Source organism: Dipodomys spectabilis, unplaced genomic scaffold (assembly GCF_019054845.1).
Source record: "Dipodomys spectabilis isolate Male_0828 unplaced genomic scaffold, ASM1905484v1 ptg000235l, whole genome shotgun sequence".
Taxonomy (NCBI): Eukaryota; Metazoa; Chordata; class Mammalia; order Rodentia; family Heteromyidae; genus Dipodomys; species Dipodomys spectabilis.
The window spans coordinates 2,575,159-2,592,568 of record NW_024870912.1 but is presented as its reverse complement, the minus strand read 5'-3'; the positions used below and the strand labels follow the sequence as shown (position 1 = coordinate 2,592,568).

The 17,410-nt window shown below is 39.0% G+C and overlaps 1 protein-coding gene across 1 annotated transcript in view; it reads right to left on the bottom strand.

The window, feature by feature from the left end:
• Nucleotides 1–14,984, bottom strand: part of Arhgap28 (Rho GTPase activating protein 28) — a 166,156-nt gene extending 151,172 nt beyond the window's left edge. The window contains exon 1 of the mRNA XM_042699188.1: nt 14,785–14,984. Within this exon, the coding sequence (XP_042555122.1) occupies nt 14,785–14,960 (176 nt within the window). The 5' untranslated portion in view covers nt 14,961–14,984. The remainder of the gene's footprint in view (nt 1–14,784) is intronic.
• Between the last annotated feature and the right edge of the window lie 2,426 nt (nt 14,985–17,410).

Genomic DNA, 17,410 nt, shown 5'->3' with positions numbered 1-17,410 from the left:
CAATTATCATGTTTGTTGTTTTGCAGGGGTAGCATTTGAACTTTGGGCCTTGTGCTTGCTGGGCAGACACTTTATTGTGTACACCACTCAGAAATAAGGTTTCGATATTTAGACGGTGGTTCTTCTTACTTATATTACCTATGTGGGTGTGATGTCAGGCATATCCACTACCACACTCTATATTGGTTGAGATGGGGGTCTCAATAACTATTTGTTCAGGCTGACCTGGAACTATGGTTTCCATGTTTTCAACATCCAAATTAGCTAGGATTACAGCTTTTAGCCACCTTTCTAGCGCTCATGTTCATTCTTTACTTTTTTTTTTTTTTTGGTCGGTCGTGGGCCTGGGCACTGTCCTTCAGCTCTTCAGCTCAGGGCTAGCACTCTACCATTTAAACCGCACCACCACTTCTGGGTTTTTCTGCTTATATGGTGCTGAGGAATTGAACCCAGGGCCTCATGCATGTAAGGCAAGCACTGAGCCACCTTCCCAGGCCCTCATGTTCATTCTTTAAGACTGAATTGCACCACCAGCTCCTCTAGAAACTTCTCTAACCCTTCTCTCAACAACCCAAACTCAGTGTTACTTACACCTTCTTTGCTCTCCCAGGGTAGTTTGTGAATTTTTCTCAGTCACTGCGTTTATTCACTCACTCATTCAACTGTGAAAATATTGAACATCCATTCTAGGCCACAGACTAGAACTGAGATAGTGAGATGAGAGGCACAGTTTCTGTCCTCCAAGAGCTCCAGCTCTGGCTGCTGATATTGACCCTTAATGCGTTTATCTATTCTGACTTAAGGATGAGCTATTTGCCACCTTTGTAGTGCTAGCACCCAATATCATGTATGGCATATAGAGGCTCAAGAACAGTTTGTTCAATTTCATTCTTTTTTTTTGGGGGGGGGGTGGTCCGGTTGTGGGGCCTGAACTCTGGGCCTGGGTGCTGTCCCTCAGCTCTTCAGCTCAAGGCTAACGCTCTACCACTTGAGCCACAGCGCCACTTCCGGCTTTTTTCTTTTTGCTTATGTGGTGCTGGGGAATCGAACCCAGGGCCTTATGCATTGCAAGGCAAGCGCACTGAGCCACCTTCCCAGCCCTGTTCAATTTCATTCTTGTTGTGAGAATCTGAGTTAAGTGTTCTTGTTTTAATGAGTTAAATGATCCTTAAGCAAAATTTAATCATTAATGTGATGAGGGGTATATTTACCTTCCACATTTCAGCCTTCACAGTGATCATTAGAAACCATTTAAGACTCTACTAAGACAAGTCCTCTGATGAAAGAGGAGGGAAGATAGTTAAGGATTCAGTACTGAAGAATGAATTCTAGCCATCATTCCACATTACTATACAACTAAGAATAAAGTTTCATTCTGTAAACAAAAATGTTTTGTCTTAGTTCCTCTCACGATATGAAAGACCTCAGGCTGTGTACTTTAAAACTAAAGAGATTTAATTGGTTCATGATTCTAGAGACTGTTGGAAGATTCCAACAGGCTGGTGGTGGCATCCTGTTAGGGCTCTCTGGCTGTATTATAACACAGCAGGGAAGAAAAAAGTGAATTACTTCAACGTAGAAGGGGCCATGATTATGAGATGGTCTTGCTTCATAAAGTAGTCTTAAGTGAATTAACTCTGTCCCTAGAGAATTATATCTATCCCTTCTTAGGGTCATGTGCTAATAATCTAGTTATCTTTCGAATCCTCTCTCTTAAAAGACCTACTACCTCTCAATAGCCCAACACTGGGAATCACATTTCCAGGACATGGAACTGGGGGAATTATACCCAAAGTATATCCAAATCATATCAAAACATATTCAAACTATCACATGCATCATCAAAGGACTTTAAGTAGGAGACAAAACCCTGAAGCTTATCGGATTTTTAGCTCTTTGAGGTATGTTTTAAATGTTTCCCCTTTTAAAGACCATTTGTGAAGGGAGTCTGGGATGGGGAGGGAGAGACTGATCAGAGTGGAAGGAAGAGTGGACATGATAAATGCAGGATACATGTATGTATAGTAATGTCACTGTGAAATGCATTCGTACATAAAATAAAATGTACCAATGAAAATAATAAAAATAAATACATGGGCAAATAAAAGCCATCCCCTCTGTCAGCCACTTTGCTTTCCTTCTACAAACAAGCTTTTAGAAGACTCACTTGCTCGATCCATTTATTATTTCAACTTTCATTTTTCGACCTGTAGCAAATAGAGGGCTTTCACCTTCACAGCTCTACTAGATGCCCAGCAGCAGACCATCCACACAAAAGAACTGCCACAGGAAGGCCTGGTGCATAGCTCTGACCTCTCACCTTTCTACTCTTGGACGTGGTTGCTCACTCAGAATGGAGTGCAGGGCCTCTACAATGCTTCTGTGTGCTTCAGAATATTCCTGTGCACTTCCGCTATGCTCGTGTGCTTTTCCCAAATACTCCTGTGCTCATCCAACATGTTTCTGTGCCCTGCCAGAATGCTCCTGTGTACTTCCTCGATGCTCCAGAATGCTACTGTACCCTTGCAGGATGCTCCTGTACCCTTCCAAGATGTCCTGAAGCTTCGGGAATGTTCCTTATGCGCTTGATAAAGTCCTATGCCCTCTTCAAAAATTTTTTTGTATTCTTGACCGACATCCCAGCCTCTGCAAGCTCTGTGCTTCCCAGCCTGGCATCACTCTTCTTGTTTCCATCCTTGTTCTGCTATGAACTCTATAGACTGCTCTCCTCTGCCAAGTCTCCTCCTGCCCTAGTTGTAACTACCCCTCAATGGGAAGTCTCCCTGTAACAAATAGCTTTAAACACACACACACACACACACACACACACACACACAACTTTTGTTTATGATCTTCTTCCTAAACTTCCAACTTGTGTAACCAGCTGTCTGCTAGGCTTACATACTTCATTACCTCATAGGAACCTAAAGGTCAAAATTTCATAAGTGAAACCCAATCCTCACCCATCCATAATCTGCTCATCCACCAGAATTTCCAGTTTCAGTTAATAACACTTCCAGACGGAAAGCTAAAAGTAATCTTTTCCTAGTCCTCATCACATATTTAACCACTGAATCATATGAGCTGCTTTGCTGGGTTTCCTCACAGAATCTGTTACCCCCATAACCCCATTGTCCTATAGCCCAAAAATAGGCCATCACTATCATCATCTACATTAATGCATTAACCCCTCCAATCTCTGCCTCTTTGTGGCCTACCTTAAAACCATCCTTGAAAGTCAGAGTAATAAGTAGATAGATTCTGGAACAGAATAAACAAACAGCTAGCTGTAGAATCACAATTGTGATTTTATTAATTTAACCCAGTAGCTCTTAAACCAGAGTAAAAGAGCAATAAACCAAATTGGTTTGGGAAGGACTTGAATGGGAATATGAACAGAAGGGTGCGTAAATTAGGTAGCATTTAGTTCACTGAATAGAGCTTCTATTTTTTTAAAGATACCTTTTAAAAGCCATCTAAGTAGTAGAGCATTTCTGTGAACTCTTAAAAGAACTGGTACTAAATTTTTAAATGCTCACACTAAGAACTTTAAAGCACCAGGATTAAGGGAGAATCATGTTTGTTTAGAATCAGTATAATCAAAATCCGCTTCATTTGGGCTTCTCCTAAGCAATGAGTCATGTTGTTTTAGCTGGCACTAACTCTTCACCTCACAAAGTATGACACAGCTTTAATCACATAGTGTGTGGCCTGCTTTTTCCAATTACATGCTGCCAGCCACTGGCATAGTGGGAGCCCCAGTGTGAGAGGATTTCTGCAAATAAGCACAATTTGGATTTTATAAAAAAAAAACACAAACAAAAGCAAAAACAAAAAAATACGTGCCAAGTCGACCTTGTAATCCCAGAGCTACATAAATGAAAAAAGAGAAGAGTTAAAGTGTGTTAAAAATTGCCAGGCATCCTCCGGTTTTCAAAACAGAATTGGTAGAAACTTTTGATCAGCTCTTTTCCCCATTAATTGCTTACTCTATTGAGGTCAGTAAATGTTTTTCTTTAAGATGCCAATGAGAAGTCACAACAAGTCTGTTTACATACTCTCCGAGTTACTCAGGGAAGATAACAAGCAGAGGTAGCGGCTACAGGTCTGAGAAAGAAGCTAAGGAAATGCCATTCTCAACACTGACACCATCTCTGGTTCTGTGCCCTTGGTGTTCCCCATTTTCCCTCTTCTGTGTGGTCCTTGCTATTGGCCTAAGCATGGCAGTCCATCACGGGCCTGCTGTAGTGACAGGAGCAAGAAACTAGAGGTGAGATGAAGGAAGTTCATCTGGCTCAACAGGGTGGTTATTCCCTAGAAGCATCTGGGAAAGATGCTTTTTTGTCATGGCGTCTCCCAATGGAACATAGATTATGCTTTATTTCTGATTGATTTTCACGAAGCTGAGTTCAAATGGCAAATAATCATCGTAAACCACTCTAGACAGGATGAACTTCTTGGATGGATGAAGACAGGGAGAAGATACCCCTAAAGACATGCCAGTTAACAGAGCAGGCCAGACTGCTGTTTACATATAATCAATATGATTATCTACACTCTGAAGTTCTGTTGTCCTAAGATGAAAAGTTTATCAAATTGAATACTTTGAAAGATAAATATGGGCAGTCAGAAACAGGCAGCCAGAGCCTAGAGGTCATTCTGATTCTGGCCCTTCGACAAGATTCAAGGCAAGACTAAGATGGCCCCAGGATTAGTCTTCTAAACAAAATCTTTGAAGCCATCCATGGTCCCAACATTACTGATGGGTAAGGGCTGTATTCAGGCTTGTGGACAATGGGAATGGCACAGAGGTTCAGATTTCTACAATCTATCTTGTCTTCTCCTAAATTTCTGAGTGAAAATTACAACAAAACTGATTTCCACAAAATCATAGTCTAGAATCTAACTTGGTTTCTTGGTTGTATTCAAATCAGGAGAGGATGAAAGCTTGATTGAATATTCAAAGAAATAAAGATCCCATCAACTTTTATGGGCATTATCAACTTCCACTAAAAATTCCTGTTATAAAACACATTAAAAGAAATTAATAAAAGGGCATTCAAAATTTCTAAGCTATAGCTACTAAGAAATGTACCTAAGGATTAAAAGATTAAAACAGTCCTACCTCCTTCCACTAAAAAAGTATTTTTAAAAATCCATAGATTTCCTGTTATTGATTGCTCTTGCTTTCTTGGTCAACTTGAATGACTTCTCTAGCAAATCTGTCTCAAATATTGTTGCCTAAATGAGACCTCATAAAGGGCAAGAAAATAGCTTTCAATAGGAGAGGGGAGACTCTAGTAATGAAACTTTTCCAACTGTTAACAAAAGTTTTCAAACACAGGGCTGGGAGTGTGGCTTATTGGTAGAGTGCTTGCCTAACATGCATGAAGCCCTGGGTTCAATTCCTCAGTACCACATAAACAGAAAAGGCCAGAAGTGGTGCTGTGGCTCAAGTGGTAGAGTGCTATCCTTGAGTAAAAGAAGCTCAGGGACAGTGCCCAGGCCCTGAGTTCAAGCACCAGGACTGGCAAAAAAAAAAAAAAAAAGTTTTCAGACAAATGTGTGTATTCATTCATATTTAAAACACTCTATACTTATTTCATTAAAATAGAATAGAAATGCTTGATAGCAATTGTGTGGAATTGGGCTACTACCAGACAAGTAGTAGATATACCTGGTTTTCAGTGAAGATGGAATTATTACACCAAAGCAAATTAGAGCTAGAAAGTAGCTTTATTTTTGCTTATTCAATAAATGATCTTGTTCTTAAAAAGTAGAAATGTTTGTAAAATTGAGTATAACATCTATAACGTGAACATTGCTATTGCTGGTTGTTAATGGGGCTTTAACGATTCTGTCCTTTATCTCAGAAAACCTATAACCAAAGTGAGTCTGAAAAACAGTACATCCAGAAGATGTTAAATAACATGACAGGATTAGCATAGCAACATAAAAAATCAGCTTCTGAGGAAAAGGGGTTGGAATTCTACCTCTCTGGGTACCTTGCTGTATCTGTGTGGTCCTGGGCTACTTCTCTGTGCTTGAGTTGCTTCCTATGTCACAGGATTGTTGGCAGGATTAAGTGGGATAATGGATGTCAGGCTCTTAGCATAATGCTTGCCCCATAGTAAGCTCTCAGTAATGCTAGGACCTTTTTATTTTATTTTATTTTTTTACTTGACATCACAGGTCAGTAATGCATGACTAATTGCCCAAGATGTAGACTGTAGTTTTTGTGGTAGAGGAGAACAATTTTGGCTACTGTTGTCAAAGAGGCCTTCAGAAAATAACTTTAACTTTACTTCTTGGACTGCATTTATTCTCTTTTGTTTCTCATCTCTGTTTATAAATATGGCTTTAATATGACATAGTAACTTTAGTTATTATGGGAACTTTTTCAGTGTAGTAGCAAGAGAGGGAAAATGAAGTATCTTATTATTTGTCATGCCATTTTGAGTTTTTATATTTTTACAGGCACCTGTCAGATTTCTCTACCAATCTCTAAAACTATAAATGCACGTCAGGTATGGTGGCACATGTAATCATATCACTGGGAAGACTTGAGGCAGAAGGATCAGGAGTTCAAGGCCAATATAGGCTACATAATGGACTTTCTCCCCCACCCCACCCACAAAAATCTCATAAACACACTGATGGACCTCTGTATAAAGACAAACTTATTGACGAGTGTTTGTTTAAAGACAAATGAACTGGCCAGTGTTTATAAGACTGATTTTCATAGACAAATACTGAACAGGAAACTTGAAAAGGATTGTCTCTACATATTACAGATGTACAAAAGAAAAGTTTGTGGCCAACTACAAAGCTTCACATACATATGAAGATTAATCTTTCTTCATGAAAGATAATCAGAACCACAACTAAGAATGACTAAAATAGCACAAATAAATCTAAAGTGTTTGACAGTTTAAAAATGACTACACACCACTTTATCTTTGGTTTCCAGTTTCTCCTTCCTGCCCTTTGTGTAGTGTTTGTGTGCAGTCACCATCCATTCATCTAAGGGATCAGAACTGGAATGTGTAGACCTCATTAGTTTTTAAGAGTAACATGAGACATACAGCTGGTCCCTAAGTGAGCCTTAGGATATATTCTCCTACTCTCGGAATTACATGGCACTTATAATGCCAGTCAAATGAATAGTTTATCTGTAATACTTGCTTATTGAAAACACATTGGATACTTAAAGAATGTGCCATAACCTCCTTTTTAAAGGATATAAATAGAGAGTAAAAAAAAAAAGTCTACTATTTTCTTCTTGTTTTATAGACTAAAGCAATTGGAAGGCTTTGGATACACATATGATTTTGTTTTGATCCAAATCCTTCTGCAATCATAAAGAAACAGACACAAGAAATTTCTTGTGATAACTGCATTACACAAAACTTATCAACTCAAGAAACCAGAATGCAGCAAGAAACTGAAAACTGTCAAACCAAAAATCTTTAAAAGAAATAAAAATAAGAGCTGTCAAATTCTCTAACAAAAGATTATATACACTGCAGTTCTCTGACAAGTAGTGTCTTTATATACAAGCTTGGTTATCTGATTTAAAGTAAATTACAAAGCACAATACAAATAACAATTTTTTTTTCAGTCATGGAGCTTGAACTCGGGTCCTGGACACAGTCCTTGAGTTCTTTTGCTCAAGACTAGTGCTCTACCTACCACTACGCCACTTTTGGTTTTTGAGTGGTTAATTGGAGATAAGAGTAGCTAGGCTTACAGGTGTGAGCCACTAGTGCCTGGCAGTAACAATTTTTTTAAAGGCCCTGTTAAAGATTTTCAAGGTTGGCTGAATATAAAGGATAAATAACAACAATAAATAATCATTTAAGTTATATAAGAAATAAAACAATATACCAATGCTAAGCTAGTTAGCATTAAGGCAAGCAAACTTACATGTTTTAGTAGGTGTCTTTGCTATTCTAACTCAGATAACATTATCTTCATGGTAGTCACTAAGAAAAGGTTAATTTCTACATTATTACAGGACATGCTTGACCTTGTATTTTCCTCTAGAGGCTTAGAATACAAAATCTACAGCTTAATTGCTAAAATTTCCATCTGACAATATTCTATTCACCTCTTTTGCTTTACAATTTAACATTTTACTCTCATTTTTAACTAGTACTGATACCTTGAGACCACAGAATAGAGAAATAAGATGTAGCAATTATACCACTAATGAAATTGGCTTGAGAATGGACTGAGAAGAAATTGTGAAAACATGCAAAATGAAATGTTTACTTAAAAATACATCTGCAGATGTTCAATTATCATCTCAGGAACGCTAATAAAAGGAAAATATTTTCCATCCAGCACCAAAATACTTCTACAAAAATAAGATAGTCTCAGTAATACTCCCCAGGCAAAGTGGATTTAAGACCTATACTCTCTTAACGAAGTACTTAATTCAGTAACTTTGTGATATTTTTCTCTTACATCCTTAATAAAACTTTGTTTCCAAAAATAGCAAGCAACTTTGAAAAGCAGGGAATTTAGTTTTATAATTTTCATGAAATCAATCTAGGCAAAAACGGAATCATTTCATTATATTTTGTTTCAACACTGAAAAGAATATAAAAGTGATTACTGATATCTATTTGCATTTGGCTGATTTTGTAAGTGTGAAGGCATAAAACAGTAATAATCAGGTACAGTAGTTCAAGCCTAGTTACTTGGGAAGTAGAGATCCAGAAAATAGAGGTTCCAAGTCAGCCTGGACTCAAAGAAGTTTGTGGGACTCCATCCCAACCAATATCTTGATGCAGTGACATGTGTCCTTTACCCCAGTTACAGAAGAAGCACAAGAGCTGGACACTGTGGTATCAAACTGTCATTATCCGTGATATGGGGAAGCCCCAGGGTGGAGCGCTGGAGCTGTTGACCAAAGCATTAAAAAAGATGCTACCTTGAAAATAATGGGCAAAAAGGGGCTGGAGGTGTGGATCAAGTGGAAGAGAACCTGTCTAGCAAGAATGAGGCCCTGAGTTCTAACTCCAGTACCACCCAAGAAAGAGAAAATAAATAAATATAAACATCACAAAGAATGATAGGTACTTTATCATTTGGAAAATAAGTGAAATGGAGAAAGAAAATTTTACCTCAAAATATCAACAGTAATAAATTCTGCTGTGAGATCTACAAATACTAAGGAGTAAAAGAAAGTTTGAGAATGAGGATATTTGCATAGTATCTCCTTGAAGACAACAATTACAAAGAAAAATAAAGTTATTCTTTATAACTTTATAGTATAATAACTTTATAGTATAGAATCTAGTAGAGATCATTTTAACCAGGTGATCAAACACTGACATAATTAAGACATATTGACTTTATATACCCTGATATGACAGTTTAACTTCTGTGAACTTTTCATCTAATTCACTGTGTATCCTCAATTAATAAGAAGACCAATGCAAATTGAGGGTCATCCTACAAAGCCACCAACCAGTCCTCAAAAAGTGCCAACATTGTTAAAACAGGATGGACTGTCACAGATTAGGAGAGACTCAGGGGACATACTTAAATTTATTGTGAGATCTTGGACTCTACAACAGGAAAAATCCATTTCTAACAAGAAAATTGGTAAAAAAAAAAATAAAATAAAATAAAATAAAAATAAAAATATAGTTTAAGCTTGGCACTCGTGGCTCACACCTATAATCCTAACTATTCAGGAGGCTGAGATCTGAGCATCACAGTTCAAAGCCAGCCCAGGCAGGAAAGTCTGTGAGACTCATCTTCAATTAACCATCAAAAAATCGGACGTGGCACTGTGGCTCAAGTGGTAGATTGCTCACCTTGAGCTGAAGAGCTCAAGGACAGTGGCCAGGCTCAGAGTTCAAGCCCCAAAACTGAGTATATATACATATATATATATACACACATATATATGTATATACACATATACATATATATGTATATACACACAGACACATAGTTTAATTCATAACAGTATACCAGGATTAATGTTTCATTTTGGCTATGGGTAATGGATTATTTAAGAAGCTGACAACTGGGAAAACTTATTTTTGCAAGTTTCCTGTAATTTTCAAATGATGTCAAAATAACAAGAAGAAAACCATCATCTATATGAAGGTAGTTCTAGAACTCTCCAAACTTTGGTGAACACTTTAAGGATTAATGATCAGAGAGAAGTGAGCAGGTTAAAAGAATAATGCTAGCCAGGCACTGGTGGGTCATACCTGTAATCCTAGCTACTCTGGAGGCTGAGATCAGAGGGTTCAAAGCCAGCATGAGCAGGAAAGTCTGTGAAACTTTTATCTCCAGTTAATCACCAAAAAAGCTGGAAGTGGAGCTGTGGCTGAAGCAGTAAGAGTGCTAGCCCTTGAGCAACAAAGCACTGGGATAGAGCCAGGCTTTGAGTTCTGGGATAGAGCCAGGCTTTGAGTTCAAGGCCCAGGACTGGCAACAACAACAACAAAAAATGGATACTGTAGCTGGACAAATGTTTAGCTAAATGACAGGATGAAAGGAAATACGCCAGATGTTACTCAACAAGCCTACATACAGAGGCAACTATACTCAGCAGGAGCCTTTCTCTAAAATGCAACCAGAGACACCAACTCTCCTTTCAACCATAACATAAAGAATGACCTATAAATATCCACTCTCTCCTAAGAACTCCATTTCCATGACTAGTTCTGAGTCCTACAGATTAAGTGCCCCTATTATTCTCCAGCATTTGTTATCCTTCTGTATGTATGCATAAGTTTATGCAGGCCTATATAAATGTCTAAATTTACAAAAGTTAGACACTTATCCATTGAGATTAATTCATTTCAACCCAGGAAGGTACCAAAAGCAAATACAACATCACTAAAAAGCAACTTTCTTCAAAATAAAGTATTGACTTCTTAATTATCTATAATTTTCATCAAATTATTCTCATTATAAAGCATAGTTATGGGATTAGGAAACCATATCTCCTTCACCAAAGTTGAAACAATGTTTAGCATGAGAAATTCAGATACCCTTGGTTATTGTCTATATTTGTTTTGGAGGAAGAGTTGGTTCTTTTCCTCCTCTATTTTTATCTTCCCTCAGGAAGTTTACAATATGACTAGATTAACATCAGAAATAATCATGGCCATTTTACCCTAAGCCCACCCCCACAAATGTTGTAACTAATTATTTGTATAGAAACAAAGGAAAGTCTTGGAAAAAATCAGCTTTTTGTTCAATTAGTCTCATTTTACAAATAAAATTATTTTGGATGTACATCAACATTCTCAGGATTCTGCATAGAAGCCTATCCTTTCTAAAAATAATGGTTCTAAAGACACTTCCACAATTTAATAGAACTGAGGATATCTAGTATTTTGCCTGCTAACACCAAGAAACAAACTGAAACTTGATGTTGAAAGCATAACCTATTAGAAGTCATAGCAAAAATAGAATTTTAAAAATATTTTAATTAAAAAAACCTCAAAAAGATAAAACTAATGTGAGTAAATAATGTTAATTGTAAAAATTGACCATTGAGTCAATCCATTTCTGAACACTATTTAAATTAAGGAATATTATAAGAGAGACTGTAGAAAACAAAAAATTCTTAAAGAAACACAGAAGGGGAAATATCCCAGAGGTACAAAAGGAAATAAAGCAGTAATTTAAGTGTTCTAGCAGAATGCAAACACAGAAAGCAAAATCAGAAGAACAAAGGAGCATTAACTGTCCTTAAATTGCTAAACTTCCAGAAGACAGACAAAGACTAATCTGTATGTTAAAGATCAAAAGGTTAATTTATTTACAGCGCATACTGATTTTAAAAAAGAATCTAAATCCAGGATGACTTATTATCAACAAACCTACAATCTGCTATCAACCCATAAGTCCCTCATAAGCCCATGCATTTATGTGATTTGAAACAGTTTCACTCATTCTGACTCATAATGAATGAAACTGAACAATCTATCATAGGAGATAAGGACAACTGATCCCTCAAACTCTTTCAAATGATGAGATGGAAGCTGTAAAACTCAGATTTAAATAAATTGTCCCTTTCACTCTGAAAAAAAAAGAATATTTTGATCCTGTTTTATGTTCCCATTCCCTGATAGGAATACAAGAACCAAAGTGTTTATTTTCCTCTTGACATCACCAACTGTGATTCACAGTGACAGCGGCCATAACACAGTTAACAAACATATCTGGTGCTTCCTTTGGATCAGTCAATATTGTAAGTAGCCCAAGTCAACTGCTCAAAGCCACAGGATAACAATGGGTGTACTTGATGGTCAAGGTATGGCAATCTGATCCCCAGTATATTCTGCTGGCTTTGAGCACAATGTATTAACCTTTGGCAAAATGAAATGGGTATGCTCAAAAGAAATTGCTAGGGCTACCTGGTTCTTGGATCCTTTGGTGCATATTCATGAGAACTGGAAATAAAGATTTATATCTCGTCTCCTGATTTAGATTTCATCTTTTTTTCACCTACTGCTATCTCATTAATTTGCATATCCAATGTCTAACATGTTGCTTGCATATAGAGTTACAAAAAATAGTCTGATTTCAGCAGTTAACAAAACTATCTAATCTTAGGCCATTTTATAATTTTGAGAGGAATTCATTAATTTATTCAAGAATTGTTTATTGAGCTGCTACAATATACCAGATACTGCTCTGGAGAGCTGGACTACAATAGAGGTGGAAAAATGGACCAAATATAGAGGTGGGGATAAGGAGTAGAAACATTAAAGTGTTAGTAAGAGAAATACACCAAAAATATAAAAAACGCATCAAGTCAGGTGTAGTAGAGACTTGGGAAGTAAGAAGGAAAGAGTTTGATTTCAATCAATGCTACCAAGAGCTAAAAAATAATTGTACTTAGAAAGTCAGACATAGACCAAGTTTCTATAGCTTCTTGGTCAGTACACCACAAATAGGTTACAAATATGTAAGCAATTTAAAGGAAAGGATGTTCTTGAAAAAGAGTGCTTTTTTCCTAAGAAGAACAATACCATCTTACTTCTTAGCTTGAAAGGAAGTATTGATCAGTAGTTTGTGAGTCAAAGGTTAATAACTTGGGCCTGATTATTTCTGTTCTCAGACACATGATTAATGATGTGGTGTCTATTGGCTCCTTATGAATACAGGAACCTCTTTTAGTTTAGTGCTTTTACTTGGGACCAAGGAATTAGGCTATTTCCCCCAGGGCTCCCCTCTCTATCTCCTTCATGAAAGGCTGAGCAACAACAAATCTACTAAAGGGAGTGCAGGGCATTGTCCAAAACTGGACAACATAAATTTAACTGGCAATGTTCCATTAAAACACTAGCCATGACATGCAACCCTCCTGCCCTCATGTATTTTCATTCCACAAGACCACATGCTGAGCTCATAAAAAACTTCTTCCAATTTGCTTTGGAAACGGATGTAGTTTCAGATATCTGGCTAGTTCTCTTAGACAGCTGCTGAGACTTATAAACAGGCCAGACAGAACCTTTCATTTAAAATTGCACAAACCTGCCCCATGCTTCTCATCCAATTGTTTGCATCTGTTAATTCATTCATAATTTAATAAAGATGATGATTTTGAAGAGAAAACATCCTAAAGACAATTATGAGTTTGTATGTTCAAGTAGCCTTTAAAATAATATGTATAAAACTCCTATTGCTGGAAGTCATGTGTTAATGCCTATCTTTATATAAAAATGTGATTTGACTCATCCTGCTCTCTCTTGGAAGAAACAATAATTTCTTTGTTAGAAAAACTCAACATAGATGTCAAGTTAATGTAGTTTGTTCCAGCATGAATATCAGCCAAAAGAACAGTCTACAAAGTAAAATCCCAAATCACTTAACTCAGGAGACAGCAGTAAATCTTATCACATGACGAAAGACAAAAGTATGAGAAAAGAAATCACTGAGAAATGAAATCATTGAAAATAAATGGGATGAAATAAAAACACACTTCTCAAATTGGCCACTTGGAAATAAGACATCTACAGCAGATAGTCACATTTAAACAAAACTTCCCCTACAGATAAGCCACTTATTGTCACTCTGGTCTAGCCACCTAAACTTTTTTCATATAGTTAGTGGAAGTCTAGTTGGCCTTGATCTCTTATCAAAGAGATAAACACAGAACAATTCAGAGCCCTGATTTACTAAAGCTAAAATGAACTTGTGAACAAGTGATTGTATTCCTCTTGTGCCTGAAAGAAATAAATCATAATTGCCTTTACAGCATAGAGTCTAGAGTAGCAATAATAACGAAATAGATGACATTTAACATCTAGAAAGATTATTTTTAATAGCATAGTGAGATTTACTTTTTTGGAGAATCTCAATTCACCCTTTAGCTCAGCTGGCACACGGATTCTAGAAAAGCTCTTAGGAGTGACACTAAAATTGTAGTGGGTTTTCAGTTTTTCATTTTGTGTTTCATCTGAGCTGGTATTTTGAGATTTCTCCAATACTTTACAGATGTCTTCGACAGAGATGAGGTGTACCTCTCACTGATCACAAAGTTGTGCCAAGAACCCAAGTCCACCTCTAGCCTCTGCTGGCCAAAGACTTCGGCCCAGGGTTGGGGGACAGGGGTGCGTTTCCTACTTCCCATCAGGACAATACAAAGAACAGGCTCAGTCATTCTAGTCCAGGAAAACTTCTCCCAACAAACGAGGGACCTGAGTTCCGTGCCCGGGCAGAAAGCGCCGCGCGCAGGTCGCGGCCCGCGGCCCCACCCCGCGGGGCGCCCCGGGGGGGGGGGGAAGTCCTCAGTACCTGCTGAGCGGGTGGCTGGCGGCGGCCCGGGGCGCGCAGCGCGGCTCGGTGCTGGGCGGCTGGGAGCGCGCGTACGAGTGGTAGGCGGTCAGCACCACCCCGCCGGAGTCCTCCACCTCCATCCTCAGCCGCGCATGTCTCCGCGCTGGCCCCAGAACAAAGACGGGGACCAGCATGGACCGGCGCGCCGGGAAGCCTGTCACCACCCCGGCCACGCGTCCGGTGCCCAGGGGCTCTCCCACAGCTGTCCCCGCGCGCCGGGCGAGTTGGCCCCTCCCGCATTGGGTCATTAGCATACACTGGAGACTCCACCCACTGGCACTGGGCGAGGTAATTAGCATACACGCAGGACCACGCCCCCCACAGGGCGGGGAGAGGCGGCGGATCCCTCCTTCTAGGAAACTGGAGACCGGCTGGGGGCACCGAGCGCCAGCCGGCTGCCCGAGTGAAGTTGGTGTTTTTCTTTCTTTTGTTTCTTTCTTCCCTTTTCTCACCCCACCCCTTTGCCCTCTGCAAGTAGGAGGCTTATCCTGTGCTTGGGAACATTTCCTGTCTGGCCGCCAGAAGTGAGGCCGAGGAGGAGAGAGGCCAGACCTGAAATGTGGGCTCCGGGGGAGAAAGGAAGAAAACGTGACACGCTCTCATTTAAAGCACTCCGATCAGAAACCCAAGCGCGGACCGCACTGCGGTTCACTTAGTCACGTTACGATAACTGTGATTTCCTGTCGGGTCAGGTAGCTCTTTACAGCAAGGGAACACGGTTTCGCTTCGCTCTTACGTCCTCTCCCCTACCCATTCCTGACCACACTGACAGGTCCTGCGCTCCCGTTTCTCTGAAAACTAGACCAGATTACCAGGGGCTTGAATGGATGATGTGTCCAGGGGTCTTTAACTGGAGGAGAGAGTGGAATCTATCTATCTAGATAGATAGCTAATATGACATAAATGGAAACACAACACTCTTCCCCCATTTATTTTTTGAGTGTGTGCTCGAACTCAGGGCCCTGAGTTGTTGATGCTCCCTGAGTTTTGAAGCTCAAAGCTAGTATGCTCTACCACTTAAGCCACAGCTCCATTTGAGGCTTTTGGCTACTTAATTGGAGATACATGTTTCATGGACTTTCCTGCCAGCTCTGGCTTCAAATTGTGGTCCTCAGACCTCAGTGTTCTGTGTGGCTAGGATTCTGGGGCGTGCACCACCAGGTACCCCGGCCTTCCCCAATTCTTACAAGTATTGGTTGTGGGGGGAGGGCTGGGAAGTGGTCATTTTGATATGTCAATGCACACATACAATGCACCTTCATCTGATTCATCCTTTTCTTCCTTTCTCTTGTTTCCCTCCCCTGCTTTCCAAAACAATCTTACCAAGCTTCCTTGCTCTGTTTTCATATATGTATTTCACACTTACCCTCACGTTCCCATCTATCCTGCTTCCGATTGTTCAACTACTTTCACTGAGTTACATTTTGCCATCTTCATTCACAGATGATTTTAGTATTGTTCTTTTTCTAATATTCTTTCCCCTACCCTCAAATCCCTTTATATATTCCTACAATTATCAAAGTGTTTATATATGTGACACACACAGGCACATACATGTATATGATCCTATGTTTATCTTTAGGTTTAGCATCCATATACTAAAAAAAACATGTAACCTCTGTCTCTGCCTTTTGAACCTGTCTTCACAACATTTGGTTTTGTTGTTGCTGTTGTTTTTGACAGTATTGGTGCTTTATCTCAGAACCTCAAGCTTGCTTGGCTGATGCTCCCACAATTGAATTATACCTCTAGCCTGGCTGCTGATTATTTTGGAGATGAAGTCATACAGACTTTTCTGCTTCAAACTGAGATTCTCCAGATCTCAGCCTCCTGAGTAGCTAAGATTACAGGAGTGAGCCACCAACACAGGGCAACTTCACAACATTCTCCCCCACAACATCCTTATAACCAATTAAAAAGTTAATCTCACATATGCTAGAAAGAGGCCACATGACTTTCATACACTGGTGACAATTCCTTTTATCTGCTGCTGGTGACATCCATCTCTCCTGTCTAGATGGAATGGAAAGGGAAGGAAGTTTGTTGCTTACTGGAAGGTGACCTGCATCATGCCACTTATCATCTTAGGATCTGTTTCTTCATCTCAAAAATGAAGACATGCCATTCATTTCACTGTTAGAAGCACCAAAGGCATAGGAGGTGCTTATGGCATGCTGGTTCGATCAAGAGAGGGTCATTTATTTTATTTATTTTTTGTTGCACTTTCAAACGTTGAAAAATCATAAATTATTCACCCAAAATGCTTTTTAAAAAATGTTTTGTTGGCCTACCATTTACTTATGTTGAATTTTGTACATTAGCTCTTCATAAACGTAAGAAGGTAGATGGAACATACCACTTCTTTAAATAAACACTTACCAAGCATTAGTGTACAGAAAAGTGTATTAGTGCACTTACCAAAATTTTCTTCAAAATTCTTCAAAATGTGCACATGGTGGCTCACACCTGTAATTCTAGCTTCTAAGAAGTCAGGAGACTAAGATCTGAGGACCAAGGTTTGCAGCCAGATCAATCTATGAGACTCTTCTTTCCAATTAGCCACCAAATGCCTCACCATGCCCAA